The sequence below is a fragment of the Melanotaenia boesemani genome, chromosome 19 (assembly GCF_017639745.1).
Source record: "Melanotaenia boesemani isolate fMelBoe1 chromosome 19, fMelBoe1.pri, whole genome shotgun sequence".
NCBI classification, from domain to species: domain Eukaryota; kingdom Metazoa; phylum Chordata; class Actinopteri; order Atheriniformes; family Melanotaeniidae; genus Melanotaenia; species Melanotaenia boesemani.
Window position 1 is genome coordinate 688,241 of NC_055700.1, and position 24,212 is coordinate 712,452.

Consider the following 24,212-nt stretch of genomic DNA (forward strand, 5'->3'; position numbering starts at 1 on the left):
TGACGAGCTGAGGGGGAGGAGCTTATAGTTCACAGGGAGAATGGTAGACGGGAAACATCCCAAACTGCTGCCCCTCACCTGATTGGTCAGATTGTCAGTTTTCAGCTCTCGGTGGGTGGAGTACTGAATGAAGATTGGCTGGTTCCTGATGGTGGGCGTGGCCGAGGCGTAGTAGTTCAGCATAGCAACGGATGCCTCCTCTGATGCCATCTCCAAAAACGCCTGAAAAAAACCAACCAGACGTTATTCCAGAAAGGAGGTTTAACCTGTGATGAAGCCTGTGTTCCAGGTTGCTTGATCCTCGGACATCTGCGGGGTCGGGTCTGAACCAGCGGCTACGAAGCCCCCGTCACAGCCCCGCGCCGGTTAAGCTAAACCTATGAAAGCATCACCACCGAGTCCGAAATCACCAAGAAATCCACGAAAAAGAAGAACAGCTGCATACGCCACCACCTACGCATACGCCTGGAGGAGGATTTCCAGCAAAGACACCGAGAGGATGTTAAACATGTGGTGGCCTGCAGCTGGCAGGTGTTACTACATTTAAAACATTTAATATATTTATATGTTATATTATATTATATTATATTATCTTAGATTATATTATATTATATTATATTATATTATCTTAGATTATATTATATTATATTATATTATCTATTATACTATATTATATTATATTATATTAGATTAGATTAGATTAGATTATATTAGATTATATTATCAGATGTAACCCACCCGCCTCCGAGCATACCTGCGTTCAAGTGAAAGTAAACTATAAACATTCTTCCAACCGGCCAGAATTTCCAGCTAAATAAAAAATGTGGATAAATGTTGATGAATTAACAACAGGTATGTCAACTGCCTAAAACAAGACAGTAAAATATGATGAGGCCCACCTCACCTGGGCTTGACCAGGTGAGGGTCAGTGGGGGTGAGTGGGTTCGGCGTGAGGCAGGAAGAAGCCTAACTGTAACAGAACATCCAGAACAGAGACGAGCTCGTAGGTTATTTAGAAGGAGGCTGAGGAGAGAGATGTGGAAGCTGAAATCCACTGACTGACGGGTCAAAATGTTTGTGGACAGAATATAATCAGAGTTTTATGTAGGTTAAGGCAGTTTATTTGTACAGCACATTTCATCTACAGAACAATTCAGTGTTTTACATAAAACAAAGACATTGCAGATATTTAGAAATAATAAAAGGCATCAACACATAATCACAATAAAATAATGAATTACATTAAAATGATCAAAAGCAAGATAAGTTAAAAAAAAAAGTTAACATGCAGATTTCATGTATAGACATGAGAAAAGAAATGTTTTTAACCTGGATTTAAAAATGTCTACATTTGGTGAAAGTTTAATCTCCACTGGCAGTTTGTTCCATTTGTTTGCAGCATAACAGCTAAATGCTGCTTCTCCATGTTTAGTCTGGACTCTGGTCTGGACTCTGGTCTGGACTAGTTGACCAGAGTCTTTGGATCTAAGAGCTCTGCTAGGTTTATATTCTCTGAACATATCACAGATGTATTCTGGGCCTAAACCATTCTGGGATTTGTAAACAAGCAGAAGGGTTTTAAAATCTATTCTGTGACTGACTGGAAACCAGTGTAAACTAGAAACCAGTATAAAAATAGAAACCAGTATAAACTGGAAACCAGTATAACCTAGAAACCAGTATAAACTAGAAACCAGTATAAACTAGAAACCAGTATAACCTAGAAACCAGTATAAACTAGAAACCAGTATAGACTAGAAACCAGTGTAAACTAGAAACCAGTATAAACTGGAAACCAGTATAAACTGGAAACCAGTATAACCTAGAAACCAGTATAAACTAGAAACCAGTTTAAACTAGAAACCAGTATAAACTAGAAACCAGTATAAACTGCAAACCAGTATAACCTAGAAACCAGTATAAACTAGAAACCAGTGTAACCTAGAAACCAGTATAACCAAGAAACCAATATAAACTAGAAACCAGTGTAAACTAGAAACCAGTATAAACTAGAAACCAGTATAAACTACAAACCAGTATAAACTGGAAACCAGTATAGACTGGAAACCAGCATAACCTAGAAACCAGTATAAACTGGAAACCAGTATAACCTGGAAACCAGTATAAACTGGAAACCAGTATAAACTAGAAACCAGTTTAAACTAGAAACCAGTATAAACTAGAAACCAGCTTAAACTAGAAACCAGTATAAACTAGAAACCAGTATAACCTAGAAACCAGTATAAACTAGAAACCAGTATAAACTGGAAACCAGTATAACCCTAGAAACCATTGTAAACTGGAAACCAGTATAACCTAGAAACCAGTATAAAATGGAAACCAGTATAACCTGGAAACCAGTATAAACTAGAAACCAGTGCAAACTGGAAACCAGTATAAACTGGAAACCACTATAACCTAGAAACCAGTATAAACTGGAAACCAGTATAAAATAGAAACCAGTATAAACTGGAAACCAGTATAACCTAGAAACCAGTATAAACTGGAAACCAGTATAACCTGGAAACCAGTATAAACTAGAAACCAGTATAACCTAGAAACCAGTATAAACTAGAAACCAGTTTAAACTAGAAACCAGTATAAACTAGAAACCAGTTTAAACTAGAAACCAGTATAAACTGGAAACCAGTATAAACTGGAAACCAGTATAACCTAGAAACCAGTATAAACTAGAAACCAGTTTAAACTAGAAACCAGTATAAACTAGAAACCAGTATAAACTGCAAACCAGTATAACCTAGAAACCAGTATAAACTAGAAACCAGTTTAAACTAGAAACCAGTTTAAACTAGAAACCAGTATAACCTAGAAACCAGTATAACCAAGAAACCAATATAAACTAGAAACCAGTGTAAACTAGAAACCAGTATAAACTAGAAACCAGTATAAACTACAAACCAGTATAAACTGGAAACCAGTATAAACTGGAAACCAGCATAACCTAGAAACCAGTATAAACTGGAAACCAGTATAACCTGGAAACCAGTATAAACTGGAAACCAGTATAAACTAGAAACCAGTTTAAACTAGAAACCAGTATAAACTAGAAACCAGCTTAAACTAGAAACCAGTATAAACTAGAAACCAGTATAACCTAGAAACCAGTATAAACTAGAAACCAGTATAAACTGGAAACCAAGATAACCCTAGAAACCATTGTAAACTGGAAACCAGTATAACCTAGAAACCAGTATAAAATGGAAACCAGTATAACCTTGAAACCAGTATAACCTAGAAACCAGTATAAACTAGAAACCAGTATAAACTAGAAACCAATATAAACTAGAAACCAGTGTAAACTGGAAACCACTATAACCTAGAAACCAGTATAAACTGGAAACCAGTATAAAATAGAAACCAGTATAAACTGGAAACCAGTATAACCTAGAAACCAGTATAAACTAGAAACCAGTATAAACTAGAAACCAGTATAACCTAGAAACCAGTATAAACTAGAAACCAGTTTAAACTAGAAACCAGTATAAACTAGAAACCAGTATAAACTGCAAACCAGTATAACCTAGAAACCAGTATAAACTAGAAACCAGTTTAAACTAGAAACCAGTTTAAACTAGAAACCAGTATAACCTAGAAACCAGTATAACCAAGAAACCAATATAAACTAGAAACCAGTGTAAACTAGAAACCAGTATAAACTAGAAACCAGTATAAACTACAAACCAGTATAAACTGGAAACCAGTATAGACTGGAAACCAGCATAACCTAGAAACCAGTATAAACTGGAAACCAGTATAACCTGGAAACCAGTATAAACTGGAAACCAGTATAAACTAGAAACCAGTTTAAACTAGAAACCAGTATAAACTAGAAACCAGCTTAAACTAGAAACCAGTATAAACTAGAAACCAGTATAACCTAGAAACCAGTATAAACTAGAAACCAGTATAAACTGGAAACCAATATAACCCTAGAAACCATTGTAAACTGGAAACCAGTATAACCTAGAAACCAGTATAAAATGGAAACCAGTATAACCTTGAAACCAGTATAACCTAGAAACCAGTATAAACTAGAAACCAGTATAAACTAGAAACCAATATAAACTAGAAACCAGTGTAAACTGGAAACCAGTATAAACTGGAAACCACTATAACCTAGAAACCAGTATAAACTGGAAACCAGTATAAAATAGAAACCAGTATAAACTGGAAACCAGTATAACCTAGAAACCAGTATAACCTGGAAACCAGTATAAACTGGAAACCAGTATAAACTAGAAACCAGTATAACCTAGAAACCAGTATAAACTAGAAACCAGTTTAAACTAGAAACCAGTATAAACTAGAAACCAGTTTAAACTAGAAACCAGTATAAAAATAGAAACCAGTATAAACTGGAAACCAGTATAACCTAGAAACCAGTATAAACTAGAAACCAGTATGAACTAGAAACCAGTATAAACTAGAAACCAGTATAACCTAGAAACCAGTATAAACTAGAAACCAGTATAGACTAGAAACCAGTGTAAACTAGAAACCAGTATGAACTGGAAACCAGTATAAACTGGAAACCAGTATAACCTAGAAACCAGTATAAACTAGAAACCAGTTTAAACTAGAAACCAGTATAAACTAGAAACCAGTATAAACTGCAAACCAGTATAACCTAGAAACCAGTATAAACTAGAAACCAGTTTAAACTAGAAACCAGTTTAAACTAGAAACCAGTATAACCTAGAAACCAGTATAACCAAGAAACCAATATAAACTAGAAACCAGTGTAAACTAGAAACCAGTATAAACTAGAAACCAGTATAAACTACAAACCAGTATAAACTGGAAACCAGTACAGACTGGAAACCAGCATAACCTAGAAACCAGTATAAACTGGAAACCAGTATAAACTGGAAACCAGTATAAACTAGAAACCAGTTTAAACTAGAAACCAGTATAAACTAGAAACCAGCTTAAACTAGAAACCAGTATAAACTAGAAACCAGTATAACCTAGAAACCAGTATAAACTAGAAACCAGTATAAACTGGAAACCAGTATAACCCTAGAAACCATTGTAAACTGGAAACCAGTATAACCTAGAAACCAGTATAAAATGGAAACCAGTATAACCTGGAAACCAGTATAACCTAGAAACCAGTATAAACTAGAAACCAGTATAAACTAGAAACCAGTGTAAACTGGAAACCAGTATAAACTGGAAACCACTATAACCTAGAAACCAGTATAAACTGGAAACCAGTATAAAATAGAAACCAGTATAAACTGGAAACCAGTATAACCTAGAAACCAGTATAAACTGGAAACCACTATAACCTGGAAACCAGTATAAACTGGAAACCAGTATAAACTAGAAACCAGTATAACCTAGAAACCAGTATAAACTAGAAACCAGTTTAAACTAGAAACCAGTATAAACTAGAAACCAGTTTAAACTAGAAACCAGTGTAAACTAGAAACCAGTAGAAACTAGAAACCAGTATTAACTGGAAACCAGTATAACCTAGAAACCAGTATAAACTAGAAACCAGTTTAAACTAGAAACCAGTATAAACTAGAAACCAGTATAACCTAGAAACCAGTATAAACTAGAAACCAGTAGAAACTAGAAACCAGTGTAAACTGGAAACCAGTATAAAATAGAAACCAGTATAAACTGGAAACCAGTATAAACTAGAAACCAGTATAAACTGGAAACCAGTATAACCTGGAAACCAGTATAAACTGGAAACCAGTATAGACTAGAAACCAGTTTAAACTAGAAACCAGTATAACCTAGAAACCAGTATAAACTAGAAACCAGTTTAAACTAGAAACCAGTATAAACTAGAAACCAGCTTAAACTAGAAACCAGTATAAACTAGAAACCAGTATAACCTAGAAACCAGTATAAACTAGAAACCAGTATGAACTGGAAACCAGTATAACCCTAGAAACCATTGTAAACTGGAAACCAGTATAACCTAGAAACCAGTATGAAATGGAAACCACTATAACATGGAAACCAGTATAACCTAGAAACCAGTATAAACTGGAAACCAGTATAAACTAGAAACCAGTATAAACTAGAAACCAATATAAACTGGAAACCAGTATAAACTAGAAACCAGTATAAACTAGAAACCAGTATAACCTAGAAACCAGTATAAACTAGAAACCAGTATAAACTGGAAACCAGTATAACCCTAGAAACCATTGTAAACTGGAAACCAGTATAACCTAGAAACCAGTATAAACTAGAAACCAGTATAAACTGGAAACCAGTATAACCTGGAAACCAGTATAAACTGGAAACCGGTATAAACTAGAAACCAGTTTAAACTAGAAACCAGTATAACCTAGAAACCAGTATAAACTAGAAACCAGTATAAACTGGAAACCAGTATAACCCTAGAAACCATTGTAAACTGGAAACCAGTATAACCTAGAAACCAGATTAAAATGGAAACCAGTATAACCTGGAAACCAGTATAAACTAGAAACCAGTATAACCTAGAAACCAGTATAAACTGGAAACCAGTATAGACTGGAAACCAGCATAACCTAGAAACCAGTATAAACTGGAAACCAGTATAAACTGGAAACCAGTATAAACTAGAAACCAGTTTAAACTAGAAACCAGTATAACCTAGAAACCAGTATAAACTAGAAACCAGTATAAACTGGAAACCAGTATAACTCTAGAAACCATTGTAAACTGGAAACCAGTATAACCTAGAAACCAGTATAAAATGGAAACCAGTATAACCTGGAAACCAGTATAAACTAGAAACCAGTATAAACTAGAAACCAGTAGAAACTAGAAACCAGTATAAACTAGAAACCAGTGTAAACTGGAAACCAGTATAAACTACAAACCAGTATAAACTGGAAACCAGTACAGACTGGAAACCAGTATAACCCTAGAAACCATTGTAAACTGGAAACCAGTATAACCTAGAAACCAGTATAAAATGGAAACCAGTATAACCTGGAAACCAGTATAACCTAGAAACCAGTATAAACTAGAAACCAGTATAAACTAGAAACCAGTGTAAACTGGAAACCAGTATAAACTGGAAACCACTATAACCTAGAAACCAGTATAAACTGGAAACCAGTATAAAATAGAAACCAGTATAAACTGGAAACCAGTATAACCTAGAAACCAGTATAAACTGGAAACCAGTATAACCTGGAAACCAGTATAAACTGGAAACCAGTATAAACTAGAAACCAGTATAACCTAGAAACCAGTATAAACTAGAAACCAGTTTAAACTAGAAACCAGTATAAACTAGAAACCAGTTTAAACTAGAAACCAGTGTAAACTAGAAACCAGTAGAAACTAGAAACCAGTATTAACTGGAAACCAGTATAACCTAGAAACCAGTATAAACTAGAAACCAGTTTAAACTAGAAACCAGTATAAACTAGAAACCAGTATAACCTAGAAACCAGTATAAACTAGAAACCAGTAGAAACTGGAAACCAGTGTAAACTGGAAACCAGTATAAAATAGAAACCAGTATAAACTGGAAACCAGTATAAACTAGAAACCAGTATAAACTGGAAACCAGTATAACCTGGAAACCAGTATAAACTGGAAACCAGTATAGACTAGAAACCAGTTTAAACTAGAAACCAGTATAACCTAGAAACCAGTATAAACTAGAAACCAGTTTAAACTAGAAACCAGTATAAACTAGAAACCAGCTTAAACTAGAAACCAGTATAAACTAGAAACCAGTATAACCTAGAAACCAGTATAAACTAGAAACCAGTATGAACTGGAAACCAGTATAACCCTAGAAACCATTGTAAACTGGAAACCAGTATAACCTAGAAACCAGTATAAAATGGAAACCACTATAACCTGGAAACCAGTATAACCTAGAAACCAGTATAAACTGGAAACCAGTATAAACTAGAAACCAGTATAAACTAGAAACCAATATAAACTGGAAACCAGTATAAACTAGAAACCAGTATAAACTAGAAACCAGTATAACCTAGAAACCAGTATAAACTAGAAACCAGTATAACCCTAGAAACCATTGTAAACTGGAAACCAGTATAACCTAGAAACCAGTATAAACTAGAAACCAGTATAAACTGGAAACCAGTATAACCTGGAAACCAGTATAAACTGGAAACCAGTATAAACTAGAAACCAGTTTAAACTAGAAACCAGTATAACCTAGAAACCAGTATAAACTAGAAACCAGTATAAACTGGAAACCAGTATAACCCTAGAAACCATTGTAAACTGGAAACCAGTATAACCTAGAAACCAGATTAAAATGGAAACCAGTATAACCTGGAAACCAGTATAAACTAGAAACCAGTATAACCTAGAAACCAGTATAAACTGGAAACCAGTATAGACTGGAAACCAGCATAACCTAGAAACCAGTATAAACTGGAAACCAGTATAAACTGGAAACCAGTATAAACTAGAAACCAGTTTAAACTAGAAACCAGTATAACCTAGAAACCAGTATAAACTAGAAACCAGTATAAACTGGAAACCAGTATAACTCTAGAAACCATTGTAAACTGGAAACCAGTATAACCTAGAAACCAGTATAAAATGGAAACCAGTATAACCTGGAAACCAGTATAAACTAGAAACCAGTATAAACTAGAAACCAGTAGAAACTAGAAACCAGTGTAAACTGGAAACCAGTATAAACTGGAAACCACTATAACCTAGAAACCAGTATAAACTGGAAACCAGTATAAAATAGAAACCAGTATAAACTGGAAACCAGTATAACCTAGAAACCAGTATAAACTGGAAACCAGTATAACCTGGAAACCAGTATAAACTGGAAACCAGTATAAACTAGAAACCAGTATAACCTAGAAACCAGTATAAACTAGAAACCAGTTTAAACTAGAAACCAGTATAAACTAGAAACCAGTTTAAACTAGAAACCAGTGTAAACTAGAAACCAGTTTAAACTAGAAACCAGTATAAACTAGAAACCAGTATAACCTAGAAACCAGTATAAACTAGAAACCAGTAGAAACTAGAAACCAGTATAAACTAGAAACCAGTGTAAACTGGAAATCAGTATAAAATAGAAACCAGTATAAACTGGAAACCAGTATAAACTAGAAACCAGTATAAACTGGAAACCAGTATAACCTGGAAACCAGTATAAACTGGAAACCAGTATAAACTAGAAACCAGTTTAAACTAGAAACCAGTATAACCTAGAAACCAGTATAAACTAGAAACCAGTTTAAACTAGAAACCAGTATAAACTAGGAACCAGTTTAAACTAGAAACCAGTGTAAACTAGAAACCAGTATAAACTAGAAACCAGTATAAACTGGAAACCAGCATAAACTAGAAACCAGCATAAACTAGAAACCAGTATAAACTGGAAACCAGTATAACCCTAGAAACCAGTGTAAACTAGAAACCAGTATAAACTGCAAACCAGTATAATCTAGAAACCAGTGTAAACTAGAAACCAGTGTAAACTACAAACCAGTATAAACTAGAAACCAGTATAAACTGGAAACCAGTGGACTTCCGGTCATGGAGTGCCACTGACTGGTTGCAGGTACCACGGTGCTCCACTAACTTTCTGAAATATACCTGGAATACTACAGATAACTCGACAGTCGACTATCTGTAGCCTGATTAATACTACAGTGGAAAACATGCCGCCTAAAATTAGTAAAACAGTGATGGAGGGGTGGTGTGTGTGTGTGTGGGAGGATGGGGTACGTGAAGGTGGATGTTTGGTGTAGGAGAGGGAGGACGGTGTATGTGTAGGAGAATGATGTATGTGTGGGAGGATGGGTAGTGGAAGGATGGTGTGTGTGTGTGTGTGTGGGAGGTGTGAAGGTGGAGGATGGTGTATGTGTGGGAGGATGAGTGGTGGAGGGATGATGTGTGTGTGGGAGGATGGGGTAGGTGTGGGAGAGTGTATGGTGGAAGGATGGTGTGTGTGTGGAAGGATGGATGGTGGAAGGATGGTGTGTGTGTGTGGGAGGACAGAGTATGTGAGGGTTGGATGGTGTATGTGTGGGAGGATGAATGGAGGAGTGGAAGGAGAGTGTGTGTGTTTGTGTGTGTTGGTCTGGGGGGGGGGGGGGCAGGACTGGTTCTCGGGGTGTGCGGCTGGGCGCTGGGGTGTGGGGCTGGCCTCTGGCGGTGGCCGTCTGGGCGGGCCGGGTCCCCCCGGGTGGCGTGCTGGCCCTCGGCCTGTGTGGGGGTGTCCCTGCGCTCCTGGGCCCGGGCCCTCTGCCCCGTCTGTCCCGGGCGGCCGGTGCCCGGGGGGGTCGGGGACTGCTGGCCTCGGCCTGCCGGGGCCGGTGCCCTGTGTCCGCGGGGCGGCTCCTGCTGGGGTCTCCTGCTGCTGCCTTCCTGGGCGGGCGAGTGGTCGTCTCTGTGGACCGGTCGGGATCTGTAGCCTACGGGGGGGCTGGTGGCCTGGGTCTCGGGACCGCTGGCCTGACTCTGGCCTCTGTTCAAGTGAGGTGGCATCTGCATGATCACTCTGCATGGTCACTCCTTCCTGAACGTCTCCACACAGTCTTTGCGTCGCCGTGTGGCCGAGTTCTCCAACACATCCACACAGGTTTCTCTGCGCGTGTTCTTGAATACAGCAGTTTCACTTATATCTATTATCATATTTTTTTTCTTTTTTTTAATTATTTCTGTTCTTATTATTATTATTATTACTCCTACTCTTATTATTATTATTGTTACTATTATCAACTAGTTGTGTAATGACCTACTGGCCAGGATGATCTTAGCTATATATGTTGTAAGTAGTATGGATTACATGGTCTTCTGTATGATGTTTCAAGTCCCCACCCGCACTCCCCACACCCTTTCTGTCCCTCTCTCTCCCCTCCCTCTTCTCTCTACTTTCTTTTCTATCTCTCTCTCTCTCTGTCCCCTCCGGTCGAGTCCAGCATTAAGAGTCTGATTTAATAAAGTTTTTCATGTCATCAAGAGGGACTTTATACATGTAGTATAAATCCCTGCTTGATAGAGTAAAATTGCCCAGCACCAGACAGCAGCCAGACAATCATTCTGTTTGCAACGATGCTGGACAAGACAGGTTAAAAAGAGAAAAAAAATAAAAAATAAAATAAAATTAGTAAAACAGGCCAGCAAACAGCTAAAATGGGGCAACGCCATGACGCGGCTAATGCAGAAGCTAACTCCTCCACGAACGATGCTAGCAGCATGGACCTCGTAAATGAGGGGACAACGGGAAGACCTGGCATGCCCACGAATAGCGATATCCTGAGTGAGATTCGCTCTCTAAAACAGGACATCGCCAAACAGTCTGCGGATGTGATGGTAGCAATAAATGGGATTAAGGTTGATATTGAATCCCATGCAAAGAGAATTGAAGAGGCAGAGGGGAGAGTTTCGCAAGCGGAGGATGAAGTAACAACTCTCCAACAGAAGAATCAACGCCTGGAAGAAACGGTCAAGATGTTGAGCAGCAAAGTTCAGGAACAAGAAGACCGGGCAAGACGTTCTAATCTGAGACTGGTCGGACTCCCTGAAAAAACGGAAGGCTCGGACATGGGCGCTTTCCTGGAAGAGTGGCTTCCTAAAGTTCTGGGAGAAACGCTCACTCCTGCACCTGTAATCGAGAGAGCTCATCGTGTCGGCCAGGTAAACCCAAGCAGGTCCTCTACCACACACAGAACTATCGTCATGAAGTTTTTGAACTATAAGGACTGTGAGAAGACCCTAAGAGCAGCCAGGAGGTTGGGAGAAGTGCGCCACGAAAATCACCGCCTTGGCTTTTTTCCTGACTTGTCGCCTGAAACCCGCAAGCGTCAGCGGGAATTTGATGGAGTAAAGGCCCGGTTCTGAGCCATGGATATACGCTACGGGATGCTCTACCCTGCCCACCTGGTGATTACACATGCGGGCGAACGCCGGATCTTCAAGACTGTACACGAAGCAGAGCAATACCTACGTGGGATGCAGTCGCCGGCGCGGGGGTCCACCCGCTCTGAGTCTTGAGGGAGATGGCGAGCACTTGATCTTCTCCGGTCCGGTCACTCACACTAAAGACATCTGGGTATGATATAGTTTCTCAACTCTGGTAAAAGTGACCCTTTGATATAGGTTGTCGGATCTTTCCCTCCGGCTTCCTACATTTGTCTTTTTCATTTACATATCCTTTTATTGTCTGCGCTTCACCCTGCACGGTAAAGCTAGCTTGATTGATCCCTCCGAGTTTTATTTTACCTAATCATCTCACTGAATTATTTACGAAATTGGTCTAAAGAGAGTACGTTGACCTCCGTGGAATTTCTATGTGTAAGCCTAATTGAAGGAGGGAAATGAAGCTTCTAGGTTATTTAATGGGGGCCTTTGCCTTCCTTTATCCTGCCCATTGTGTGCGAGTGTGTGTTCTCTATTGATACTGTTGTTTTAGAGGTTCCAAGTAATACCTGGGAATGTGTTTACAATTTCATTCACTTCCCTAACAGATCTTTAATTATCTTACTGCTGAATCGAGTGTGTGGTTATTTGTCTAATTTAGTGGGCCTGTTAGATTATGGGTCAGTGTTCACACCACGTTGCTCCTTTTAATGAGGATCAAACGTTCTGCATAATCGGAGTTCACACTAACAGAGTTTATCTTTTTACATATAATTCGTTTGGGGAAGTGTATGGTGTTCTCATGCTGAAGATTAATTCTCCTCGTTATTTGAACATTATGTTTTTTGTTGTGTTTTTTTTTTTTTTTTTTTTTTTTTATTCCCACTCTATGTCAGGTGCAAAGAGGGAAAGATGGAGGGAAACTGGTCAGTGATCAGAACGTTGATATTCACTCCATAAGCTAAAACTACTAATCTTATGACCAACAAAATAGATTTGAAGATTTCCAGCTGGAACACAAGGGGCCTAAACAAATTGGTAAAGTTGAAACAGGTATTGAGTAGAATTAAACAAATGAAATCCAATATAATATTTATACAAGAAAGTCATCTCACTAAAAAAGACATGGGTAGGATTCAAAAAAGATGGCCAGGTCAGATTTATGCCGCTTGCTTCAACTCGCATTCTAGAGGTGTAATGATTTTGTTAAACAAATCTGTTCCCTTCCATCTGAATAGCAAATTCATAGATCCGGCAGGAAGGTATGTCATACTTAATGGGACTATAAACTCTATCCTAGTCAACTTAGTTAGTGTATATGCACCAAACAAAGATGACCCATCCTTTTATCAAAATCTATTTCTATCCTTATCTACATATCCGGGTCAGTACGTGATTGGTGGTGATCTCAACTGTGTTTTGGATCCGTCAGTAGACCGCTCGACGGGGTTCGATGTATCTCATCAACAAACACGGAAAGTTATCAAAAAATTTATGGCTGAACTTAATCTCACAGATACTTGGAGGTGTCTTAACCCTGATAAAAGAGAGTACTCATGCTTTTCAAGTGTATACAAAACGTACTCGAGGATAGATTATTTTCTGATCTCAAACACGCTACTGTCCAAAATTGGAAAGTGCTGGTATGATGCCATATTACTTTCGGATCATGCCCCAATCTCAATGACTGTACAACTTCCTAAGGCACTCTCCTCTCCACCCAGATTTCGTTTTCAGTCTAGGTGGCTCCAATGCCCTGACTTTGTGAAATTTCTTGACCAGAAAATAGACGAATATTTCCTCATAAATACCAATCAAACTAGCGCGTCGATAAAATGGGAAGCTTTTAAAGCATTTTTAAGAGGTGAAATAATAAGCTACACTAAATATAGATCCAAAAAATATCATGAGCAATTGAACACAATTGAACAGAAAGTGAAGGAATTAGAAAGACAAGTCTACCACAAAAATATCCCAGAAAAACAGCAGGAGTTGCTTCGATTGAAAGCCCAATATAGCGAATTGACTACTAGCAAGATAGCCTCAAACTTGTTATGGTTAAAACAGTCATATTATGATCATGGAGAGAAGGTGGGAAAGTTATTGGCATGGCGGATAAAAAAGATACATACAGAAAGAGCTATCAATATGATAAAGTCTGGAGATGGTAGACAATTAATTGATCCTGATGAAATAAATGCATCCTTTGCAAACTATTATGAAAATCTCTACAAATCTGAATGTCCAAATGGATTAGACGACCAAAACAGATTCTTGGACAGACTTAATTTTCCAACCATAACAGAAGAGGCTAATCGAAATCTTGAAACCAAATTAACTGTTGAGGAGTTGCTGCATGCTTTGATGGGTATGAACAGTGGGCGGGCCCCTGGACCTGATGGCTTACCCGTAGAGATATATAAGAAGTTCTCAACCAAACTGCTTCCACATCTTTTGGAGGTGCTTAACGAATCCTATGAAAGAGGATTTCTTCCTCCATCAATGAGAGCTGCAACGATTTCCCTGTTATTAAAGCCGAACAAGCCGCCCTCAGACAAAACATCGTATCGTCCCATATCACCGATGTCATGTGATACCAAAATTCTATCCAAAGCTCTGGCTAAAAGAATAGAAATTCTTCTCCCAAGTATTATCGACAACGACCAAAATGGCTTTGTCTTAAACAGACAAGCCTTTCACAACACTCGCAGGCTCTTGAATGTTCTATTTACAAAACAAAATACTAAAGGGCATGCAATTCTATCATTAGACGCCGAAAAGGCTTTTGATAGAATTGAATGGGGTTATCTTTTTGACATTTTGAAACGATTTGGATTGGGAGAAAAATACTTAAAATGGATACGATTATTATATGCAGAACCAATGGCAGAAATTTTAACTAATAACCAATATTCAACCCCTTTTAAATTATATAGATCCACTCGACAAGGGTGCCCCATTTCTCCATTATTATTTGTGCTAGCCATTGAACCCTTAGCTATGGCCATACGGCAATCAGCTGAAATTACAGGGATTACAATTGGAAGAAGGGAACATCGTTTGGCTCTCTTTGCGGATGACATTGTTCTGTTTTTATCAAATCTAGACACCTCACTTGTAGCATTAAACCATATTTTAAATGAATTTGGACTTTTCTCGGGATATAGAATTAACAAATCTAAAAGTGCTTTATTAATGCTAAATAAAGAAGAGAGGGAACACCCACTGATTCAAACTCAATTCGCCATAGCTGCAGAGGGGCTTACATACTTGGGGATAAAAATAACTCCAGAGGTTGACAGCATTCTGTCTGCCAATTACAACCCGCTGGTTAAAGGGGTGGAGGACATGCTTGATGGATGGGGTTTATTGCCGATTTCTATGATTGGGCGAATTAATATCATAAAGATGTCAATATTACCCAAGTTTCTGTATTTATTTCAATCGATCCCTCTTCCTCCTCCAGCCTCTTTCTTTAACAGATTGAAAAAGATCATCACTAACTTTATTTGGAACAATAAGCGCCCTAGACTGCGTCTTTCCCTTCTTTACTTACCATTTGACAGGGGAGGGCTTAGACTGCCCAACATGAAATTTTATTACTGGGCAGCTCAACTTCGGGCGGCCATGTTTTATTTTATGAACAAAGATGTTCCAATCTGGGTGGAAATGGAGAGCAGCTCAACAGAACTTCCACTTTGTTCTTACATGTACTCAGCACAAAGGAAAACCCTCTTGAAGCAAACACACAACCCTTTTTTAAGAAATACCATATCTATCTGGCATGACGCTCACACCTTTTTGAATGAAAATATCAAATTATCATGCTTCACTCCTATATGGAGAAATGATAGCTTTAAGCCAGGGAGGCAAGATGCAGGTTTTAAACAGTGGATAGACTTGGGGATAAGTAAAATGAAGGATTTATTTAATGATCACACTCTAATGTCATTTCAACAGCTAGTGGATAAATATAACCTGCCCAGGAAGCATTTTTTTAAATATTTACAAATTAGAAGTTTCATACATGCTCAAAGCAAAACGTATGCGACACCCCCATTGTCTCAGATCGAACAATATACTGTTAAACATCTTCAGGGCAGGGGTCAATTATCAAAGCTATATAACATACTTCTAAACAGTTCGAAAGAAAACTCCCACTCTTATTTATCGTCTTGGAGAAATGATCTACACATAGATATAACCACAGAAGAATGGGAAAAGGCCTGTTCTTCGGCCCAAACCCAGAGTATTAACACAAAAGGCAAATTATTACAATATAAATGGCTTTTCAGAACCTATATCACTCCTGTTAAATTAAACCATTTTAATCCAAATATTCCAGATTATTGTTATAAGTGTAACACAGAAAGGGGTACCTTGCTTCATTGTATATGGGAGTGTCAGAAGCTTCAGACATTTTGGAAGGATACCCTCTGCCTGATCTCAAGACTAACAGAATGCAAAATTCCCCTTGAACCTAAACTATGTCTGTTTCATATATACCCTAAGGAATTTGTAGCAAGTGTGAAGAAAAGAAAGCTAATTGATTTCTGTTTGTTACAAACCAAGAGAGTAATAGCTTTAAAGTGGAAAGATGTTCAAAGTCCGGACCCTGCTCTGTGGTTGAAAGAGATGTCTTCCCACTTAGCTTTAGAAAAATTAACATACATTTTGAAAGGGAAAACTGAAGAATTTAAAGACATTTGGACACCCTTTTTGCATTTTATGGACACTCTACCCATTGATTCCCATGAACAAAGATCAGATGACAGTTGATTGCTCCTAGTGAACTCTGCTTTCTTATTTACTTTCCATTTAGGCCTCGTAAAACTGTATGCTCATTTTTCAATCTTAGTTCTTAATTTGTGTATGTATGTATGTAAGTGTGTATGCCTAATTGTGGGTATGTATGTATATATACATGTATACATGTATAATATTATATATTTTGTTATTATTTATTTTTGTTGTGTGTATGTATGTATGTATATGTATATTTTCATTATTATAATTTTTTTTTTTTTTTTTTTTTTTTTATCCATTCATGTTTTGGAGGGCTGAGTACTTTGGCTGAGAACCTTGTTGGGGGTGGGAGGTAGTGTTCTGGGTAGTTCTTATGTATGTTCTATATGTTTATAATTTAATATGAGAAAATCAATAAACAGATTTTGGAAAAAAAAAACTGGAAACCAGTATAACCTAGAAACCAGTATAAACTGGAAACCAGTATAACCTGGAAACCAGTATAAACTGGAAACCAGTATAAACTAGAAACCAGTATAACCTAGAAACCAGTATAAACTAGAAACCAGTTTAAACTAGAAACCAGTATAAACTAGAAACCAGTGTAAACTAGAAACCAGTAGAAACTAGAAACCAGTATAAACTGGAAACCAGTATAACCTAGAAACCAGTATAAACTAGAAACCAGTATAAACTAGAAACCAGTTTAAACTAGAAACCAGTATAAACTAGAAACCAGTATAACCTAGAAACCAGTAAAAACTAGAAACCATTGTAAACTGGAAACCAGTATAACCTAGAAACCAGTATAAACTGCAAACCAGTATAACCTGAAACCAGTATAACCCTAGAAACCATTGTAAACTGGAAACCAGTATAACCTAGAAACCAGTATAACCTGGAAACCAGTATAACCTAGAAACCAGTATAAACTAGAAACCAGTAGAAACTAGAAACCAGTGTAAACTGGAAACCAGTATAAACTGGAAACCACTATAACCTAGAAACCAGTATAAACTGGAAACCAGTATAAAATAGAAACCAGTATAAACTGGAAACCAGTATAAACTAGAAACCAATATAAACTGGAAACCAGTATAAACTAGAAACCAGTATAACCTAGAAACCAGTATAACCTAGAAACCTGTATAAACTAGAAACCAGTATAAACTGGAAACCCGTATAAACTGGAAACCAGTATAACCTAGAAACCAGTATAACCTAGAAACCAGTATAAACTAGAAACCAGTATAACCTAGAAACCAGTATAAACTAGAAACCAGTATAACCTAGAAACCAGTGTAAACTAGAAACCAGCGTAAACTAGAAACCAGCATAAACTAGAAACCAGTATAAACTGGAAACCAGTATAACCCTAGAAACCAGTATAATCTAGAAACCAGTGTAAACTAGAAACCAGTGTAAACTAGAAACCAGTTTAAACTAGAAACCAGTGTAAACTAGAAACCAGTATAAACTAGAAACCAGTTTAAACTAGAAACCAGTATAACCTAGAAACCAGTATAACCTAGAAACCAATATAAACTAGAAACCAGTGTAAACTAGAAACCAGTATAAACTAGAAACCAGTATAAACTGGAAACCAGTATAACCTAGAAACCAGTATAAACTGGAAACCAGTATAAACTAGAAACCAGTTTAAACTAGAAACCAGTATAAACTAGAAACCAGTTTAAACTAGAAACCAGTGTAAACTAGAAACCAGTAGAAACTAGAAACCAGTATAAACTGGAAACCAGTATAACCTAGAAACCAGTATAAACTAGAAACCAGTATAAACTAGAAACCAGTTTAAACTAGAAACCAGTATAAACTAGAAACCAGTATAACCTAGAAACCAGTATAAACTAGAAACCATTGTAAACTGGAAACCAGTATAACCTAGAAACCAGTATAAACCAGAAACCAGTATAAACTAGAAACCAGTATAAACTGGAAACCAGTATAACCTAGAAACCAGTATAAACTGGAAACCAGTATAACCTGGAAACCAGTATAAACTGGAAACCAGTATAAACTAGAAACCAGTATAACCTAGAAACCAGTATAAACTAGAAACCAGTTTAAACTAGAAACCAGTAGAAACTAGAAACCAGTATAAACTGGAAACCAGTATAACCTAGAAACCAGTATAAACTAGAAACCAGTTTAAACTAGAAACCAGTATAAACTAGAAACCAGTATAACCTAGAAACCAGTAAAAACTAGAAACCATTGTAAACTGGAAACCAGTATAACCTAGAAACCAGTATAAACTGGAAACCAGTATAACCTGAAACCAGTATAACCTAGAAACCAGTATAAACTAGAAACCAGTATAAACTAGAAACCAGTGTAAACTAGAAACCAGTATAAAGATGTTAAACTGGTGTGATGTGTTCAGATCTCTTAGTCCTGGTTAAAACTCTAGCAGCAGAGCTGCAGATGTTTAATGTTCTTTTTAGTAAGTCCTGTTAAAAGACCATTACAGTAATCCAGTCTACTGGAGATGGATCATGGAGGAGGTTCTCCTGCTCTTACTGGGAGACTAAACTTTTAATTCTGTTGATGTTTCTGAGCTGGTAAAAAGCTTCTTAGTGAAGCTTTGATGTGGCTGCTGAAAGTCAGATCTGAGTCTATCAACACTCCCAGGTTACGAACTTGGTTGGTGGTTTTAAGAGCCCGAGTCTCCAGGTGTTTGCCAATGCTGACCCTCTTCTCTTTGCTACCAAACAGAATAATCTCAGTTTTGTCTTCATTTAATTGTAGGAAATTCTCCTTCATCCAGGTGTTTATTTGTTCCAGACACTGACACAATAAGTCTATTGGACTGCAGTCATCTGGTGACAGAGACACATAAAGTTGTGTATCATCTGCATAACTTTGATAACTAATGCTATAGTTCTGTAATATTTGACCCAAAGGGAGCAGATACAAGTTGAACAGAAGAGGTCCAAGGACTGACCCCTGGGGGACTCCACAAGTCATGGCCACTCGCTCGGATTCATAACTGCCGATCGTAACAAAATAACTCCGGCCTTCTAAACAGGACCTGAACCAGTTAAGGACCGCTCCAGAAAGTCCAACCCAGTTTTCCAGCCTGAAAACAGGATTCTGTGAGATACTAGACTAGAACCAGGACTGATACTAGACCAGAACCAGGACTGATACTAGACCAGAACCAGGACTGATAGTAGACCAGAACCAGGACTGATACTAGACCAGAACCAGTATTCAACCTAATGTCATTTACCACTGTGACCAGAGCTGTTTCAGGGCTGTGATGAGGTCGGAAGCCGGACTGAAATTTATCAAGATTTCCACTTTCATTTAAAAGGTCATGAAGCTGGTGAAATACAACTTTTTCAATAATCTTGGAAATAAAAGAGGTTAGAGACGGTCTATAGTTGTTCATTATAGAGGCGTCTAGAGTCCTTTTCTTTAGGAGGCTTAATAGCAGCCATCTTTAGTGACTTGGGAAAAATGCCTGATGCCAGTGAGCTGTTAACTATCAGTAGGAGATCACTTTCTACTGAGGTAAAAACTGGTTTTAAAAAGTCGGATGGTATCATGTCCAGAGTGCATGTTGTTGATTTCAAATGCCAAACTGTTTCTTGTAGGATTTTTAAATCAACCATTTTAAATTGCGACATGACCTCAGAATTATTTCTGGGTTTTAGACACAGACTAGTTTTCTTGTGTGACTGTGTGGAATTAATATTTTGTCTGATTGTTTTAATTTTATGGTTAAAAAAGTTGGTAAATTGGTTGCATTTCTCTGTGGAAAGGAGCTCTGGGCTTATGTGTATAGGATTTGTAAGTTTTTCAATCATAGCAACTATTATTAGGTGTGTTTTAATTTCCTGTTATACACTCTGTGAAGGCTTATAAATTTTGTTTTTAGTATGCAGAATACAGCCAGGGTCATGGATCAGAAAAGGCGTTAACATCGACTCAGAGATTGGCTATCAAGCCCCAGTAACAATAAGCAGAAAGTTGCTAGGAGAGAGCTGTTAGCTTAGCAGACAGATGTTAGCAGAGAGCTGTTAGCTTAGCAGGCAGATGTTAGCAGAGAGCTGTTAGCTTAGCAGACAGATGTTAGCAGAGAGCTGTTAGCTTAGCAGACAGATGTCAGCAGAAAGCTGTTAGCTTAGCAGACAGATGTTAGCAGAGAGCTGTTAGCTTAGCAGACAGATGTTAGCAGAGAGCTGTTAGCTTAGCAGACAGATGTTAGCAGAGAGCTGTTAGCTTAGCAGACAGATGTTAGCAGAAAGCTGTTAGCTTAGCAGACAGATGTTAGCAGAGAGCTGTTAGCTTAGCAGACAGATCTTAGCAGAGAGCTGTTAGCTTAGCAGACAGATGTTAGCAGAGAGCTGTTAGCTTAGCAGACAGATGTTAGCAGAGAGCTGTTAGCTTAGCAGACAGATGTTAGCTTAGCAGACAGATGTTAGCAGAGAGCTGTTAGCTTAGCAGACAGATGTTAGCAGAAAGCTGTTAGCTTAGCAGACAGATGTTAGCAGAGAGCTGTTAGCTTAGCAGACAGATGTTAGCAGAGAGCTGCTAGCTTAGCAGACAGATGTTAGCAGAGAGCTGCTAGCTTAGCAGACAGATGTTAGCAGAGAGCTGTTAGCTTAGCAGACAGATGTTAGCAGAGAGCTGCTAGCTTAGCAGACACATGTTAGCAGAAAGCTGTTAGCTTAGCAGACAGATGTTAGCGGAGAGCTGTTAGCTTAGCAGACAGATGTTTGCAGAGAGCTGTTAGCTTAGCAGACAGATGTTAGCAGAGAGCTGTTAGCTTAGCAGACAGATGTTAGCAGAGAGCTGTTAGCTTAGCAGACAGATGTTAGCAGAGAGCTGTTAGCTTAGTAGATAGATGTTTGCAGAACGCTGTTAGCTTAGCAGACAGATGTTAGCGGAGAGCTGTTAACTTAGCAGATAGATGTTTGCAGAACGCTGTTAGCTTAGCAGACAGATGTTAGCAGAGAGCTATCATCTCCTCACCATAGATTGATGGTACTTACCTGGTTTTTGGCCCTCAGTGTGATCAGTTTAATAACTCGCCCAAAGGGAAGCGCCACAGCAAGCAGTTCCTGTTCAGAGACGTCTGCAGGTAGATGACGCAGGTGAAGGACCCGAGAGGGGACACACTGAGCATGCTCAGAAACACACACCCTTTCAGTGCCATCTACTGCAGACAGACAGAAGCACACAGGTAAGTAGAAGTGGAACATCTGTGAGATGGCGGAGGATCTGTTCACACCTGTAACACCAGGTGTGAACAGATCCTGGACTGAGTTTAGAGATTAGAACAAGCCAAATGGATATCTGTTTACAGCTATATTGACATGTATGAAGATGACTGGATCGGCCATGTTGGCACCAGACAGCGTCAGAGACGGCCATTTTATACCATTCAGACACCAGCTGTGTCCAAATGTCCCCCTACTCCAGGGATCACCAACTCCGGACCTTTTGAGCCAGTGTCCTGCAGGTTTTCAGTATCTCCATACTGCAGCACACCTGACTCAAATAATGGGTCGGTAAGAGGCTGGTGTAGACCTTGACTATTGACTATTTCATTTGAACCAGGTGCGTTGCAGCAGGGATGCAGTGAAAACCTGCAGGACACTGGCTCAAGAGGTCCGGAGTTGGTGATCCCTGCCCTACTCCCTACATAGTGCCCTATACAGGGGCCACGCCATTTTTTAGGAGTGTCCAAATGTCCAGAAAGAAAAAAGTAGGGCACTCAAAATTACCCACAGTGCATCTTGAAAAGTAGCAAGCATTAATGGTCACTAGACGGGTCAATATAGACCACAATGCATTGCTGGCAGAAGCGCAACATGGAGCAAGGAGGCGAAAGACATTTTTTGTTGAATAGATATGCAACAAAACATAAAATACAATATAAGGAATAAAAATATTTACACACAACTTTGGACTGGATTTGGAATGACATCTTGAGTGGTTGCCGTGGTGACGGCTGGTAGTCACGTGGTTTGTGGCGAGGAAAAAACAGGCAGCTTCGTGTCCGAATCGGCAAAAGAACGAGTCACTATGTAGTGAAGGACGGGTTGGGGAGTAGGGGGACGTACGGACAGCCACCATGTTGGTTTGACCGGAGCCAGAAATGACCACATTTGGTAAGGGGGGGGAACTGGAGAGTTATACCTGTAATCTGACTGGATCCATGTGGAGAGGACTCACCTGTGGGCAGGTGGGTGGAGCTCATGTTCGCAGAGCAGCTGACAGACAATCTGAACTCCAGCTCCTGCAGGAAACACACAGATCAGCCACTTAACTCAGTCAATCAGACCATCTATTGATCATTCAGGGAACTGACGTCAGCTTTTGGATGAATGGAGGTAAAAACGTCATCCTGAAGGATCCTTAATCAAACCAACATGGCCGCTCAGACAGAACCACTAAACAACATGGCCGCCTGTGAGAAAGCTCAGTCTTTTGAACATGTTGGACTGGAAATAGACTGATCAATCGATTGATAATCAATCAAAGAGCAGATTCAGCTGTGACGGAAGACTGAGTTAAGGCCTGATCAGGTAGGTTCACACAGTCAGTTACCATGGTAACGCAACCTGCCTCCGTCAGCTCATCAATATCAATCAAATAACTATAATCATTGTTAATCTGCCAGGAGCCGCTCAGTTTAATGAAAGACATTAAAACACGCTGAACGGGAACTCACAATCATCGCGAGATTTCAGCGAATTCAATAGTGCGCTGTTTGCTCGCGACACTCTTCACCAAAACAGAACCAGAGGGGGACAGGAGATGCTGCTCGAGGAGCCGTAAACCAGTAAACAACAAGAAACAAGAGGGGGGCTCGCGCAGGTGCGGCTCGGTCACCAAGGAAACGGAGGGAGGAAGGAAGGAAAAACGAAGGCGGGAACGGTCGCGAGGGGTTCGGGAGGTTTTCCCGCGCTCACCCGTCCATGGTCCGAGAGGAGGAAGATGAGGAATGAACGTGGAGGAAGAGTTGTTTTGGTCCGCGAGCCTCCCGCAGACACCAGAGAATAGCGAGCTCGCTTCCTGTTTGGTGACGTCACAGCTAACATGGCGGCTGACGGACACGCCTCAAATAAATAAAGAAAATTAAATGACGGAAATAATTAAGAAATGAATAAGTAAAGTAAATTTAACATGAAATCAAGAAAATAAATGTTTAAAAAAAGAAGACGAACCTCAGGAAGTAAAAAAATAAAAAACAGGTTTTGGAGAGAAAGTGAATAAAGAAATAAAATGAACCAAACAGAACCCCGAATAAAAGCGTCCTGGTTGTGGAAACATGCTTTTCCTGGTTTCAGCCCCACAGGTCATCCTGAGCTCCACTTTAAACACGTCCTCAATAAAACCTGATTCCTCATGTTGAGTTGTTTGGGAACGACTGACATGTTTGTGGATCAACCCAGAAATTTCTCCTCTGTGTGAAATCCATGTTCTACTCATTACCAACGAGGAAACACAGGATTTAGATCCAGTTCTAATTTAAAATTAGAAATACGAACGATAAGAGCTGAAAATCATTCAATACAAAATATAACAAATCAAATTAATAAAACCATTAATCAGAATATTGATTAGCATTTAAA

The 24,212-nt window shown here is 38.7% G+C and overlaps 1 protein-coding gene across 4 annotated transcripts in view; it reads right to left on the minus strand.

Annotated features, from left to right (window-relative positions):
* Positions 1–23,805, minus strand: part of ptbp3 (polypyrimidine tract binding protein 3) — a 41,453-nt gene extending 17,648 nt beyond the window's left edge. Inside the window, exons 1-4 of one of the 4 annotated variants that reach the window (XM_041970042.1) lie at positions 23,550–23,805; positions 22,810–22,873; positions 21,624–21,787; positions 79–222 (exon numbers count right to left, since the gene is read on the minus strand). In XM_041970042.1, the coding sequence (XP_041825976.1) occupies positions 79–222; positions 21,624–21,787; positions 22,810–22,873; positions 23,550–23,678 (501 nt within the window). In that variant the 5' untranslated portion in view covers positions 23,679–23,805. Of the gene's footprint in view, positions 1–78; positions 223–21,623; positions 21,791–22,809; positions 22,874–23,308 lie in introns of all 4 variants that reach the window. The other 3 variants (XM_041970041.1, XM_041970043.1, XM_041970044.1) reach the window with 3 other exon arrangements.
* Positions 23,806–24,212: the final 407 nt, after the last annotated feature.